A 17,001-nucleotide genomic window follows, 5' to 3' on the forward strand; every position below is an offset into this window, starting at 1 on the left:
GGAAATTTTCACCTGGCGCAGCGGAACTGGGGAAATCTATTAGCAGACTGGAGGAGGGCCGGCAGCACTGCAATTACCAGGGGAGCTGTGCACTCGCGGGTCCTCTCTGCCACTTGACTGCTTTTATCCAGTCCACCAACTCACAAGTCATACTAAACAAATCTTCCTCCATATTGCACAAGCTCTAACATGAAAAGAAGCACTCTGCTAAGCCTACAATTATGGGACGGACATACAGTCCTGTTGTTGTCTTTCCTCTTAGGAGAAACAAAAGGCTGAACTCTAGTCCCGCTGCTCAGTAAACTTCAGGTTCAATAAGAAAAGAGAAACTGAGTGGCGTGTTCTCACCCTCCAAACCCTCCCCAACTTCTCCCTCGGATTCACACAACATTGTTAATAATTTTTGCATCTCAACATATTAATACCTTGCTACAATCATACAAGTCCCACTGGGGGAAAGATAATTTGTCATCTCATCTTTTTCCTTTGGGGAAAGAAGCCAGGCCTATATCCTTAAGAGAATTACAGAAGAACCTTTGCAAAATCATGGTGCTCAGAAAAGCAAAAATTAAAAGATGATACAGCAAGGAGAATGCTACTAACCTCTCTTTGTTTCTGAGATCATCATGGTGTATTTCTGTGCAGCAATTGGGTCTTTGAAAGAATATAACATGTTCATCCTTGCACGTCATACACAGGCCAGGCATGAGCAATTCCAGTGGTCATGAGAAAGCAAAGCATCTTGCAAGTGATCTGTTGGGACCTCAGTCTAGCTGGCATCAATGATGCCATCCTATCAGAAGTACTGGTTCCCAACAGACAGCATCACAGGACTCTGCCTTTTAGCTCGAAAAACACAAACTACACAACAACTCCAAAACTTGATGAGAAATTGATACTGTTGATGTTTTAAATAATCCATTTCTAATTTCTCTATTCTATATCATTGCTTCATATATATGTGTGTGTGTATGTGTGTGTGTTTTATATATTTTATATATTGTCTGCCTTTTTACAGTTCTTTGTTTATTTTTGTGATGCTGGAGATTGAATGCAATGCCTTGGGCATGCTATGTTAGTATATTATCACTAATTTACATCTCCAGTCTTATATTCATTTTTAAATAAATTTTATAATTCCTGATTATTTAGAAATATGTGATATTAGTTTCAATCTGGTACTATCACTAATATCTATCAAATTTAATAGTATAATTTCCTATTAATAGTAATACCAAAGTACTAATTATGGCCAGGTGTGGTAGTGCATGCCTTTAGTTCTAGGGAGATAGAAGCAGGCAGATCTGTGAGTTTGAGGTTAACCTGGTCCATGCAATGACTTCCAGAACATCCAGCGCTACAATAAGAGAGAGATCCTGTCTCAAAAAGTAATCATATACAAATTACTAATTATGAAAAAATATCCCAGTATAGATTATTGTAATTCTGATTCTTAATAAATCACATTTTATTTATCAGTGACTACTAATTGAACTCTTTATGTCTCTGCTTATAATTTGATAAAGGTGAAAATCAAGTAACAACCAGCAAAGTACATCATACATCTGAGTATATCTAAATAGTTCCACTCCATTCAATGAAGCAAACTTCCAGTAGTTCTCACCTGAGTGAATGGAAGCAAAAGGCAGAGTCTATACAATGAAATACCCTTTGGCTTCTGATTAATACAGTCATTTATAATTTTAAATTTATACTACCCCAAAAAAACACAGAAAGAAAATACATTAGGTAAATAAAATATTAAGTTTTGCATAGACATAGTTTCTAAATTTATATCGCACATATAAAAAGGGAACATTCTAAGAACTGGCAGAAAACCCAGACCAGATATTCTTAGATGTTATCATCTGTTGTTTCACTAATAAGTCTATTTGAAGATCTTTGTCTTTGTTTAAAAAAAAAACAGGTATTATTTCAACAGAAGAGCTTTTCAAATACCACATATGTCCTACTGAGCAACAAATATATAACTCCGGTGCATACATGATTTTCACTAACTTCTGGAAGCTAGTCAAACCCTACCATCACTCTTGACTCCACTAAGCAAAAAGGAAAGGAAAGAAAAAAGCCCGAGATAAAACAAAACACATGCACTGACCAGTTAATAAGGGGTTCATGGAGGTCAATGCAAGGAGAAAAGGAATGGAAACCAGAGGACCACAATGGTGACAGTGAGGAAGAGGGAGGGACAAAGAAAGAGCTCATCAAGCCAAGCTAGAAAGTCCCCTGGATTTGGGCCACACCTCAGGCATTTTACCCCTTCCTGTCCTAGGTAGCCTTCTGTGCCCAGTCTTTGAGGCAGCGAAGAACATTATAGCTTTCACTCTTTGAGAACGGACATTGACGTTCTGAAGGGAAAGAGCCCAGGCATTTTGGGTATCAACATGAGACATGCCATTCCGGCACTCCATCTCCATCTCTGTGACTTTATGTACTGTAATGGAGTCCTGGGTATTATTTACCAGGCAAGAACACTCTAGAGGTCAAGGCTCTCTGAAACTGCGTCTCTTTTTCCTGTTTAATTTTCATTTTTCCTTTACTGTTTTGCTCACCCCTCGACATCCAGCAGCATCATGCACTACTTTAAATATAAACATATATACATATAAGTAAATATGTTAGAAGTTACTATTAAGAAAGCAAATGTTTTGAAGACTATCCTCTGAGATATCTGTGCCTTTAAAAATTCTTTTTGCATCTTCTAAATGCAGACTGTAGGATTCTTCCCTGTCAGGCTCGCTGCATGTTCCTCAGAAGAGCTCTAGAAAAGGTCATGTTCATTACAATACTTCTGCTCTGAGTGAGGTCAACTGTTCAGGCAGGAAAGCATGCAGCTCACAACATGACAGCTAAGAGGACTGATCTCCAACTGTCTGTTTAAAAGGCATGTCTCTAAAAAGCTTTAGAAAAGGGTTGGTGACTAGAAATGAAGGCAGAGGTGCTGAGGTGGAGTCCCTGACTTCCCCTGGAAACATGATATACAAGATGATACACACCCCGGTGTGGCACAGCTTCACCATCCATAACAAACAGGACTATGCGATTTTCTGACTGAATCACTCATAACACAAATGTGCTGTAAGGTCTCCAGAGAAATGTGGTTGCCTTCATTCCAGTCTCTGGGTGTTCCTTAACCTTCCTTACCAAGCAAGCCAGATCCTTCAGGACAATTGAAAATATTTATGAAAATTTCTTGTCAACTGCAAAACTGTACAAATTTGAAGGTACAGATTGTTTTCTGGAAAAGTATAAAAACATTGTCCATTTTCAATAAGTAACAAAAACTTTATTCTGCACCTGTAGACATTCTAGTGCTTAGTGGTTATGTATTTAATCTCTATTTAACGATACAAAATAATTAGATAAAGCTTCTTTTATTAGTAAACAGCTCATTTAGATCCCTCCTCATTAATTAGAGAAAAATGAGAAGCTAACAATGCTGACTTATGCTGTCCTCTGCCACGGTCATTTATTTCCCGGACCATCCATCTTGCAATTAGTAATTTGGTTGGTCCTTTTAAGCAGCCAGGAATAATGTGTTTTATTTCCTTCTCCTTTCTTTGCTATAACTGAAATATTCTAATTTTCGTTAAGATCAATAATGTTTTTTATTTAATTAGTGTGCTATCATATAAATTTTACTAAGTGCTTGCTTTTATGCTGATTCCTAAGAAAATAAAAGATAGACAGCTGCAAATTCTATGCATGTGTTCCAGGAGCAATGCTCTTCCTTGGAAAGGTGAAGTTTATTTTATGTTCTAACAAGTCAAGGGAAGTTCCTACTAAGAAAGACTGGTGGAAAAGTTTATTATTCAAGTGGGACGGCTCAGCAGATAAAGGAGCTTGCCACACAAGCCTGAAGACCTGAGTTCAGTCCCAGAATCCACAACGGAAAGTCGGAATGACTCCCAAAACATGTCCCCTAACTACACACGCCATAGTCTGTGCCCTTACTCACACATCACACACGCACACACTCACACAAATGGTACATTTTAAACTTAAAATGTACATCAAGACTTTTAAATATTTACTATTCTCCCTAGTGAAATTTGTAATTTAATTTGGGAGGACACTGCCATGCATATAATAACTATAGAACAATAGTACTGTGTAGTTTTAACCACTACGACGGATGATCAAATAGTTAGACAACATTGGGTTTAACCTCTGCTCTTACACTATCTTCGTTGAATAGTTAAGGCTCTTCCCTTTCATTAACCCTAACATAAAAAAAAAAATCAGTAACCGTGCCTTTTTACTTGTAAAGGAGAATCCTTGCCCTCTCCCACTGCACCTTGCTCACTGTGCAACTATGGCTTCCCTCCTGTCTCCTTGTGATCTATGTCGGTAGACTCATTCAATTGTCTACCACTCTTCTCTCCCATCCCCCTTCTATGATGCATCTGATTGTTGAAAGTGTTTTCCTACTGATTTGTTTTATAGTAACTTCTCTCTTTAAGATGGGGTATTTGAAAGGAAGGCGTACTTCCTTTAGACTCGAAGTTCATCATGAACCACTTGAGAAACGTTGGGGATCAATGTGAGTGTTCGGCAGCCCTATCTATAGAGTAAAACAAGGATGAATTCTTCTCAGACCACTCATGCTGAGACATGAGATGTGCGTGTAAGAGCATTAGGCCTCTAAGTTTTAACCTTCATTAAACTTCCCCGACGTATTGTTTCCATTTTTAATGTGTCCATCAATGAAGCCTATCTATATGTGGCTATTTATACGGACTATAAGTCCTCTAAGACAGGCTAATGACAAAAAATTATTCTTCATCAAATTATATTGGACATAGTACAAGGCCTTGCATACAATAGGTACCAAATAAATATTTATTAATAAATACTAATAGATAAACATGGTTACTAATAAAGAAAAATAATATCAACTAAACACCCAATCTATAATACTGCTTTTAGACATAGTGACAATATACATAACCTAGCAATTTTTAATGATTAACAGATTCATGCTTACACACCACTAGTATATGTGGTTTTAAAGTTTTTAAATTTTTCAGATATGTAAAATTAATATACAGAAATATGTGTAACATAATAGGAGTTTTATGAATTATCTGAATTTCACTCTGAAAAGCTTTTGAGTAAAACATCATGTCCACACCAGAATCAAGAATGCTTCAACACTTGAAAATTTCACAATTATTGTCAAAACTATGAAATTACTATTTAACTAATTAATGAAGTGTTATTCAGACCTTAAATGTTTTGTGTAAATTTATGTATCATGTATGACTAAATAGGTTCTTAGTTAAAATTAATAGTCATTTTATTTTCATGTGATTACTTAAAATAGCCTGTCTCTTCTTATAAAACATAAAAGCCAGTTTAAAATATAATGTATTTTTGTATTAGTTTTGAGACATAAAATTTCCCATAGCAATATTTCTGTTTTAAAGAAAAATATTCTTATTTATGTATGCTTTGATTTTATTATTTTCAAAGAACCTCACCATAGCCAGGAAAGACAGTACAGACCCATACCCCAGCACCTCAGAGGTAGAAGCAAGAGCATCAAGAGATCAAGGCCTCCCTCAGTCACCCAGTGAGTTCAAGGCAAGCTAGGGTTTCTGAAATATTATTTCAGAAAAAAATCAAAGGAACAAAGAAAAATTAAAAAAAAAATAAGTTCATTATGTGGGTAACTAGGAATATGAAGACAAAAGATACAAAATATTAATACACCATAACTGGGAGAGTGGGTTTCCTGTCATGTTTAACACTTCATATATCACATATTCAGCAGCTCATATGTTAGTCTAGTAAAATAAGAATGGGGAGTTTATTATAATTAGGATTAAACTGAGAAATACCCTAAGTTAGTGCTGTTATGAAGGACCATAAGGCTATTTTCTGGGAACCAGTTCAGAGGGTTGCACTGAGGTATCCTGCTGTCTGCATCCTGTTCTACATCCAAAAGAATAAGCAGTATTATAAACACATGTCATTCTAAAATAAACAAATAGCAGGCAAATATGCTATACTCCCTGAATGACTGCTACATTTAAAATTTTAGCCCAGAAATTATAAATTAACACCAGGAGCTAAAGTACAGACATTCTCCTTCTTATGTCTAAGGTATAACAACGCTTGGGCAACAACTTTCCCTTGGAAACTTCAATCAAATGTAAGCACAAAGTGTTCTTGTCTGATTTCGCCATGCCTTGTGAGCAAGTTAAATAAGAAGTCAATAGAGGCTAGCATGTGTAGGAGAGGGCATTCGAAGGGACTATTCCAGCTAAGGTGACACCCGCGTTATTACATCAGCCAGAAGCTTGTGGCTGCAGGGAAATGGCCGACTTTGCTGAGCTTAATTTAGCACTTGAATGCCCAAGCAGAACTCACTGGGCTCGCCCGGGATTGTCTCCCTAAGCAATAGGCGTGCCTGTGATTTTCCAGCACCTACCAGTGGGCACACTTTATCACGAAACACAGTCAAGTGCAGGTGAAAACTGAACCCTTGAAAACTGCGCTTTCCCGTTCTTTAGTACATTGACCACAGCGGTAAGGGGCGATGAAAAGGGAAGAGAGTATTAATATTATCAGAATTGGCATAGCATAAAAATCACAGAAGCCCATAGAATATTGAATAAAAATAACTTCTGCATTTTCCAGGAACCAATAGCAAATGTCTGTCAATCATTCATGTAGAAAGAAATCCAAATCTTAGCTTCTAAAGTTTACGTAATCTAAAATATATCTCACTGTTTCTGTACACTGCTTTTGAACATCTAAAAATGGTGGGAAACAAATCCCTTCAACAGTTATCTCTTACATGACTTATGTAAATGGTATCGTTGAATATAAAAGTCAGAGGGCAAAGTGGACCATTCCAGGAAAACTACAGTGGCCATAATGTAACATGGACAGGTTTTCTCTCTTTAAAAAGTTCACTTGAAGAGAACTGCAAAGCTTAATGCAGCTTTGGTATAGCCAGTTATTTTTCTAAAACTGCAGTATTTTCTAACGTAGGTGGGTGTAATAACATCCTTGAAAAGGTTATATTAGAAATAGCTATTGAATCCAAAAGAGTCATGTTTGGAAACACACAATTTAGAGCAACAGACAGAGAATATGGAAAGGCTTCTATTTTTTCTGACCTGCACATATTCGTTTAAATCATATGCTTACCTTTTTAACTGAAAACTGGCCAATCCAAGTTGATGCTATAAGTAAAATGCCTGGGGCGTAAGGTTCTAAAATAGTTCCTGCCCACACATAAGCCTTCTTTTATTTCCCTTTCTTCTTTAGTTATAGCAATGTCATTCCAGCTATGAAATCTCTGTGCCTATGTTTGTGTAGTCATCGGGACTACAACTAAAATGTTTACCATGGGTGCTGGTGGATGACCACAACTACTGTGCTTCTATTGGCAAATAACTCTGCTGGAAGATGGTACCTAGCATGCCTGCTCATACCCGTAAAAAGATGTGTGTCTGTGTATGTGTGCACATGGTTAATTCCACTCGAAATTCAAACAGTGTTAACTTCTCAAACCCCTTGTAAATAATCTATCAACATATCAATGATCTATTAATGTGCAGTTAATAGGTATATTTGGTAGTACTAGATCTCTAAATTCCAATGCATATTCATGTGTGCGTGTGCATGTATGTGTGGGTGTGTGTGGGTGTGCGTGCATCCTGCATGACCTAATTCACATCACATTCTGAAAAGAGAAACCATACAAAGTCTATACGAATAGTTCACATCAATGGTATTACATGGTGTTGATTAATGTTAGTATCCCATTTATCACTTTGATGAACTGCCTAGGATGGGCAACTTCCCTAGTACGTTCTTCAGCACAATAAATAATTAAAGACAAAACGAAAGTCAGTGAGCACAAGTGGAAAAGGGAGATGTTTTGGCTGAAGCTGCCTAAATAATGGCAATCATATTAATTAGTAAATATGAATATTGCTTTTAAAGTGTCATATATCCCATTTCTGTGCTCATGGATTGGCAATTTCAACGATGAAAACTGAACGCTGGTAGGGTAAACACTCAGGGTTAAGACACTGAGGTCAAGGGTCAAGACACCACAAGAACACAGCCCACAGAATCAACTAACAAAAGCACACAGAGGTTCACAGAGGTTGAAGTGGCAATCACAGAGCCTATATGGGTCTGACCTATGACTTGTGTATGTATGTGATGGTTATGTAGCTTGACATTCCTGTGGGACCCCTAATAGTGGAAGCAGGGACTGTCTCGGACTCTTTTTGCCCGCTTTTTGAGACCCTTTTTTCCTAGGGGGTTTCATCGTCCAGCCTTAATATGAGGAAATGTGCCTGTTTGCCTAGCTTTATTAAAACTTAATATGCCCTGTTTAGTTGATATCCTTGGAAGGCCTGCCATTTTCTGAAGGGAAAGGAGAAGTAATACTGGGGGAGAGGGGAGGTAGGGGAATGAAGGAACTGGGAGAGGAGAGGGAGATACTGAAGTTGGATAAGCCAGTACAAACAGTAGGGATAAATCCTGGTCTTACTGCCAGTGGCTTTACAATCTGCCCCAGCCATACAACTGTCACCCACATTCTGAGGGGCTAGTCTGTCCTATGCCGATTCACTCACTATCAGACCAGAGTTACTAAAACAGATAGCAAAATATCATAAATAAAAGTAAAGAATGATACCTGGTAAATACATCAGCAAATTCCAAGTGTATCTCTTAAAAAGGAACCCTTAAATGCTTGTGTCTAAGGTTATTTACAGTTGTTATTTAAGGGGGAAAAGTAAAGCCCTCTTTGGGTACTTGGCATGTGCCAGGAAACCTTGATTCTTTCATTATTGGAGCTTCACAATCAAAACTATTGCACATACATTAGCAGAAAGACTATGAATCTAGAGTAAGGAGTGAGCCAATAATTCCACAGGTGGTATCTAGTATAATAAGCTAATCTATATGGCCACTCAGCCTGGATATCTTTGATACAGAAGGAAAAAGCAAGGAGAAACAACCCATGTCAAGCATTCCATACTTATCCCGTTCTCCCAAGTGAGAGAACCTTGCTGTCTATTCCCTCAAAAATCTATGTGAAAATTGCAAAAGGATTTGTGCACATGACACCAGAGATATGCAGAGGCAGGAAAATTTTGGAGTCCTCTCAACACACATCAAATAAATAAATACCTCCTGGGCCCACATATTAAAGTCAGATTTCCAACGTAAGAACAGTTAAGATTAAAAAAAAAAAAAAAAAAACGAAAGTAAAGCACCAATAAATGTAAAAAGAACAACAACTGGTCTTTTCAACACTTATCCAAACTAGCAACATATAAGTCCACTCCTTGATGTCAAAAAGGTGCTTCTGTTATTTTGGGAATGATGCATAATTTGAACACTAAACATTTCCGGACATTTAAAAGTGTCTGAGGAAATCAAAGACCTCATATTGGTAAAAGTGATTGAAACTGGGCCAGAAAACTTGAGTCTAAAATATTTAGAATCAGTCAACTTTGATATCCTTTAGACTTCAGACCCTTATATTCCATAGGAGGAATGAAGCCGCTAGCCACAGTGGTCATCCACTCTGATTTTTTTATGTAACATAACAACCGCCACAGTGCTATGTGTTAAATTAATGAAACTCAAAAAGAAAGAGAACAGTACAGACAGCATCTCCCGAATAATTAACACAGAATTTGTTTACTGCTTTTGAGTCTCAATACAGATCTTTAGATCTTAAGCTATAATAAACATCAAAACATATTTACACGGTGATAATGTTTTAGAACTCTAAAATTATTTTAAAACTACTATGGTAGCTTTGTGCAGATCATTATGAACAAAGGAAAGAACGCTTAATTATGAATGTGTTTATATCAGAAAATGGAAACTAAAATTGTCAAATTGTCAGCAAGTACATGCAACAGAAGCTGAAGTCGAGATGGTATATGTCGCCTACAGCTGCGAATTAGTCATTCTCCTTTTCCAAACACCTGTTTTCTACCCATAAACACCTATTTCTGCCTCATTGGACTCTTAACCTGATTTCTGGTTGTAACAAAAACTATTCAATTAAAACATTAAATTTGCTCCCAAATCAGAACATACGTCAAATGCACACTTCAATCACAATGATATCTGGACTCTCCATGCAAGGTTTGTTTGGCATACTGTGAGTTTCTAGCGCCCCCGTGTGGTTCCCCAGAGTGTTTGAATAGGCTTTTGAAATCTGTTGCCTAAAACTGAACAGTGGTATAATTCACCATGGAAGTTCTGGTAGCATCATAAACCAAGAAAAGAAACCCTAAGTCAGCAAAATCCTTAGACAAATGTATAGGCTCCGTTCTGTCTTATTTGCTGACTACTGTATAGTTTCCATTCTGTCTTACTATTTGCTGACTACTGTTCATTCAACATAAACTCTTTAAAAATTGACTACGGGCAACGGTGGCCAGTCTCATCTTTGCTTGGCAAAGTCCCTGTGTACAAAGTCAAGGATTTAAAATGGGTAATTATTACATCGAATTTTCAAAGACTAATCTTATTCCAAAGAAAAATCAGTTGTTTCTTTGCTTGCTGTTATGCACACACCTCAGTTAGGCAATGCAATAATAGCCCAATTATCGGTTGTCATCGCTAAACACATGGGCAGCCCACCTTATGGATCTCCTCAACATTATCCATAACTAGTGTGCATTTCTCCACGTCATTTGAAAAGAACTTACACTACGAAATCTTTCTTTCTCTAAGCACGTCCCTAGGCTTGGAGATGAGATTTCTCGCGAGCATCGGTGTATTTCGGTGTGTTAGAGAGAGAAGATAAAGATGACTTATATCTTAGTTTGGTAATAGATGCTCCTCTTTTCAAAGATGTATGTGTAAAACCTGTCTAACCCATAGGCAGTCTTCAAATAAAAAAATAATAAAAGGATAAATTTTAATTACCTGACATGATCAGAATATTATTAACATGAAATGAAGTTTGCAAATAATTGGCAACAAAGAAATAAAAATTGTAAGCTAGTCAGAGGTAGAAAGGCTGTTGAGCGACACAAGAATGTGACTTATTTACATGCTGAACTGAAAGTCCCCATCTCAAAAATATCAGTTGAACGTGAGAGGAATACGTTCTCTATCAATATATAGTAATTTATAGATTAATATTTAAAGCAGAACTAAGCTTCAAAACTGAAATGAAAATGTACATAAAACTCAAATATTGTTTGCTGAATTTCTGATTAATAATATGTAAATTAACACATATTTATAAATGTACTCTAATTATTCTGAGCTCAAAAGACTTAGTTAAAAATCATAATGCTTGATGTCAACAATAAAAGTATAAATAACTCAAAATATTAATAAATATATTTCAAAATGATACGAAAAGCTACTAGTCATATGTTGGCCATAGCTACCTTTGCCTAATGTTGGCACCATTTAGCTCACTGAAGCAGACTTTAAGAGAACTGCTCAAAAGTTCACGAGAAATATGTGAACTCTTACCTGTTGAGTCCTTTCAGTGTCTTGTCCATGTTTAAAATGTCACGCATCTTATACAAGAACCATTTGTCGATAGATGTGAGCTTCACAATTTCATCGAGGGACATGTTGCTTTCCAGGGCCTGCGAGAAGAGCAAACACATGCCTGGGCAATCATCTTCTAGATGGCTTAGTTGGAAACATAAGAGCCCTTCCTTTCCACATTAGTTAGAGAGCCTGGGGTCAAGTCACCAACTGAGATATGAGACTAAATCATTGATGTTCCTTAAAATAAACTTAGGGTTCTGTTATCTGCACCCACAAATGGCAGACCAAGGCAGCACTTTGAGCCGCCAAGAGAAGTGTGTGCTCAGAACAGTCTCAACAGGTCCTGTCTCCTCCTCTTTATTTGGCCAGGTCACTATTTCCTAAGCCATCATTTGGAATTAAGAGGGATCTAATGACACTATAGCTCCACTCTCTCAGCAGCTCCCACTGTTCTCTTAAGCTCTCGTTCACAACTTCTCAAGAATAAAACACTAACTACTCCCTGAGCTGAACGGGCCAGATGACTCTCAAAACCAGCTCAAAATGTGCCCAGTGCTATTTATGTATAGTTATACAAGTGTACGTGTAATCAGTGAACAATAATAAACGTCTAATACCTATTTCCAAACAGTTTTAGAATGACACTTTAGATTTTAAGCTCAGAAGAGAAATGCTCTTCACTAGAAACTCTGCCGTTACATTTGAATCAGCGTAGTTTGGTTTTCACAAAGCGCTGCTGATTTCTACTGTCAGGAAGTCCATGACTGTCAGCTGTGAGCTACAGCAAGGTTCACAATTCACTTGACTAGACTATAACAACATTTAATGAAAACACTCAGAGTCATGCTCATTTTCTAACTTTATTCATATTACTCTTAGTAATTCACAAAATCCCAGGCATAACGTAAGACCTACATTGATCATATTTCCTAAGAGATTAGTATCTGCCAGCCATTAACAAAATGAGGTGCACAGAAAGTAGGTCACCCGTGCTTTCCACAGATAAATAAAGAGGACATCTTATGATGCGAAATTAGCAGAGGCCTAGAACCTGGTGCCCATCTCCCTCCGAGGAAGAAGAACCTCCAGTCAGACCCCACCTCCATCATGAAGCTAGCCTGCTAGTCTTGAGCCTTCATCTTTCCACACTGCAACTCTGACATCTTACCCCACTGGAATGAAATCTATGATGACCCCAAACACATCTGAGGTTGCGCAAATGTTCTTCACATCAAAACTAATACCTTGCATTCTCCCCAAATCAAGAGGTGATGATCCAGTCATCCTGAAATAAGAGTGCTGCAAAGACCAGACCTCAGGGTACCTTGCCCTTTTCTGAGAATCACAAAGCAGGTGGAGATTTACGCCCGCCCTTCATTCTTTTCCCCTTCAGCCCTGCACTGTCCTTACGTTCTTTGTCAAAATCACAAGTTCCTGGCCGCTGTGGATATGAGCACTAGTTCCTTGTCCCAGCACTCTGGCAGACAATAATTGCTATCCCCACGCCTGCACTTCTTGCTTATATACAGCATGTTCTGTGCAGGATGAACCTCCACACATATGCCCTGTGCTCCCATCCTTTGTATGTCTGTTAGAGAAGAATGAGAGATTTCCCTGCGTTTTACAGCCTGGCTGGGAACTAGGAAATGCTGTCCTTTTTCATCTGCTTGAAGTGGCAGAAACATGATTACTAGACTCAAGGAAAAAAAAAATCCATTTACCGCTTTTCCCACAGGGGAGAAGATTAGATAGATGATAGATAGATAGATAGATGATAGATAGATAGATAGATAGATAGATAGATAGATAGATAGATGTATTTACACATCCAGACCCACACATTTGAACGCCATGGATTGTTTTTTTAAATAAAAGACTAAGAGAGAAACAATAAATAAAATAAAATGACCTCCAGAAAAATCTCAATTTGTTACTGTACCCCCAACACAAAAGAAAAACATAATTTTTGACACCCAAATTAGAAAGTATTCATCAAAGACAATGGTCTCTCCCAGAAAATTTCAACAGGACTTTACTATCCTACATGTAGAAGCCATAAGAATGAGAATAGTGTATATTAGATGCTCTTCATCAGCTCCCTGCACGACTGTCCCCTAAATGCTGCTGAGCTGCAGTGATTTCACATCAAAGGCTGCATTTTCTGTTTCTATGACGGCATTACATAAGTCATATTCTTCCATAAAATTCATATTTTTACTAACTCATCCCACATGTAAACAAACATAAAATGGCCAAGGGAGCTTTGTGAACCCAGTGTGGTTTACCACTGTTGGAGGATTAATGCCTGTGCTTCCTTAAATGTCAAAAAGCCACTTAGGGATTTCTGACCAGACAGATTCCAGCTGCCCAAGTCACCTTTCATAAAATCAGATGAGCAGAAACTTCAAACTCTAAGCACAGTAAATATGAATGGAGATTAAAATGGCACTTCATTTGCATGAAAAGGAAGTGGGGGATGGAAGTGAGAAACGTGGGGCTTTTTGTTCTAAAAGATACACCACTAAGATAATGACAAGGAGGAGCCTACCATCACAGTCTAGATAGCCTGGTGTTTAAACACAGAGAAGCAGGAGGGATTAGAATGTGCTGTATGATACCAATGTATGGATCTGCTCTCTAAATATAGTGGTATGCATTTGCAAGGAGCATTGACAAAGGTTACAAGAAAGGACAAATCAGTGCTATAAAATCTTGAAGTATGGTGCCGTGTATGATGAAAGGAAGAGCCGTTTTCCTGGGTGGCTATCTTAAAAAGTACAATGTACCCTTGGGCCATTCGCTAAATTTTAAAAAATAAATAAATTTTATTACTCAATTAGAAGAACGTCTGATGAAATCAGAGTGTGTGAGAGAGAGATAAGACAGAGGTGTGTGTGTGTGTGTGTGTGTGTGTGTGTGAGAGAGAGAGAGAGAGAGAGAGAGAGAGAGAGAGAGAGAGAGTACAAGCAGACATGTGTGATGGCACAGGCCAGGCTGACTATCTTTCGCAGCCCTTCATCCTGTGTTACCTTGGCAATGGCGTAGATGCGAGTGCTGGAGGGTTCCGACAGCTCTTTCCTGAGATCCAGGCTTGCTGGCCATTCCTTATTCATTGGGAGACGGGGAGTGAACCCATCCACAGACGGGTGGCACATCCTCAAAGCCTTCTGGAAACTTTCCTCAAAGGTGCGACCAATGGCCATGACCTGGAATACACACGAAGAAGCATGTATTGAAGGAACAAGCTCGTAAAATTAGGTGTGCAATATTTCCAAAGACCTGACAACTGCCAAAAGATTTGAAAGTATCAGTCGATTTTGAGGTTTTGTTTATTTTCCCTTCCCTTTACTCCATGCTTTTTAATGTAATGAATCAATAACATTTTATTAGGATTTTTAGCAGCAAGTGGATATAGCTATATCTCTGAGCGTGAGGAAGACATTGCCTGTACCTGTTCTGAAAGATAATAGTATTGAAATGAGGAACAAATGCTGAAGCATAGGGACCCTCCCTTTAAAAGAGCACACATTATGCTAGTGTCCTTTAGAAAAATAGGAAGCAAATAAGGAGAAAAGAAGCATATTAACACAGATACCGACCATTTTAAGAGTATAAATAAGGATCCATTTTTCTATAGCTAAGTATTGGTATTAGTAGACCCCTAAGAATCATAACAAATACAGACAGTTGTGATTTTTGAATGTAGATGGAGGTTAAATTCCACCATGATAAATTCTATATGTCTTTTAGTCTTTATAGCTTATTGTATCAAACAACAACAAAAGAGATAATTTAGTCTGAACCAGTTAGTACACAAAACTAAATTTAATCTGGCTTTGCACCTTACCCACTTATTGAAGGGGATGAACATTGTCTTTGAATCTTTCCATGGAACAGTAAATTACTGTGCGATTTTTGGCTCTAGTTTAAAATATCAAAGGTTGTAATACTGCCTTCTGTAAACTTTCATGATTCCCCATACAGACTCAAGATCACAATAATGACAGATTAGGAGATTGCTGTGACAACTGTGTAAAGGATATATATTCATATATCACTAATTCCCAGCAGAAAGCCTTTGTTACACTGGCCCAAGTGTAGTTAGACATAAGGGGAGCTTTCAGAGAGCAGGGGAAAACAAAGTATCAGGACCTTTCAGTTCAGCGGGAGACTAAGATGGCACTGGGCTTGCTCAGTTTGGAGTTGTTGCCCTTGAAGGTCTGTGAGAGCTCATGGAGTCAGCTTATCTCCTCTACAGATGGGGAAATGGGAAGCATAGGAAAATGACAGCCACAGCTCACAAGAACAAACTAAAGTCAAGTAATCAACGTCAGACCAGTAGAGGTTTGGGAACACTGCACTATGTGTTATGTGGTGTTTGTATGTGTGTGAGATGTTCATGTGTAAGAATGTAGGTGTGAGGCGTGCACTTACTGAGCTGTGTGCTGTGGATGCCAGAGCTTGACAATGGGATAACTCCTAAATGGTTTCTCCATATCAGTGCTTGAGACAGGATCTCTTACTGAGCCTGGAGCTTGCTATTTAACTAAATTGGGTGGCCAGGGAGCCTCTGGCCAGAGGAAAGCCAACCTGCCTATCTCTTTACTCTTTCATCTTCTTCCCAAGCCTATCCCATCCAGTAATGGGATTACAGGTCTACACCATTGCACTTGGCGTTAGGTGGGTGCTGAGGCCTCAGATCAGGTCTTCATGCTGGTGTAACTAGCACTTTGCACACTCACTCACTATCTTCTCAGCCCTTATATGATCTTTTATACTGTTCTAGTTCTAGATTTGATGAAAAGACAAATTTCATCTAAGCTATATCTATGAGATTTATATCTGTGGGATATATATATATATATATATATATAATGCCCACATATATAGCCTTACCCTTGTAGGCAACTCTGAGTCCATAAAAATATCGTGTAATAACTAACATACTAAATCTCAAAAGAAGCAATATTAAAACACTAAAAAGGAAATGAAACGTCTACATGTTCTCCAGTCAAGAACCCAGTATCCGCATGGTCAACCTTTTGAGTTTCATTGGTATTAAGGAGTTGACAAGATTACAGAAACCAAATACAAAGTGAACGGAGTGCTAAATCCAGAACTCACCTCGCCTACGCTTTTCATTGAGCTTCCAATCCGGCTGGATGTTCCATGAAAACGGTCAAGATCCCAGCGAGGAATCTTGGTCACCATGTAATCCAGGCTAGGTTCAAAGCAGGCTGACGTCTTCCCAGATACAACATTCTTGATTTCTGGAAGTGGGATTCCTAGAGCAATCTTTGCTGCGATGAACGCCAGTGGGTAGCTGTAATGCAGGAGGTAAAGGAATTCTACTTTCACTTTCTTTTTCTTTTTATAATTTGAGCAATAAGTACTAAAAAAAACAGCTCCAAACATGAACGAATTATTCTTTAAAATAATTGGTTGACTTCAAGTATAAGACACACCTGA

The 17,001-nt window shown here is 38.1% G+C and overlaps 1 protein-coding gene across 1 annotated transcript in view; it reads right to left on the reverse strand.

The window, feature by feature from the left end:
- Positions 1-17,001, reverse strand: part of Cps1 (carbamoyl-phosphate synthase 1) — a 110,353-nt gene that overhangs the window by 42,294 nt on the left and 51,058 nt on the right. The window contains exons 19-21 of the mRNA XM_050154237.1: positions 16,657-16,855; positions 14,562-14,738; positions 11,509-11,627 (exon numbers count right to left, since the gene is read on the reverse strand). Of these exons, the coding sequence (XP_050010194.1) occupies positions 11,509-11,627; positions 14,562-14,738; positions 16,657-16,855 (495 nt within the window). The remainder of the gene's footprint in view (positions 1-11,508; positions 11,628-14,561; positions 14,739-16,656; positions 16,856-17,001) is intronic.

This window comes from Alexandromys fortis, unplaced genomic scaffold (genome assembly GCF_014885135.2).
Source record: "Alexandromys fortis isolate MF-2015 unplaced genomic scaffold, M_Fortis_MF-2015_v1.1 scaffold_40, whole genome shotgun sequence".
Lineage (NCBI taxonomy): Eukaryota > Metazoa > Chordata > Mammalia > Rodentia > Cricetidae > Alexandromys > Alexandromys fortis.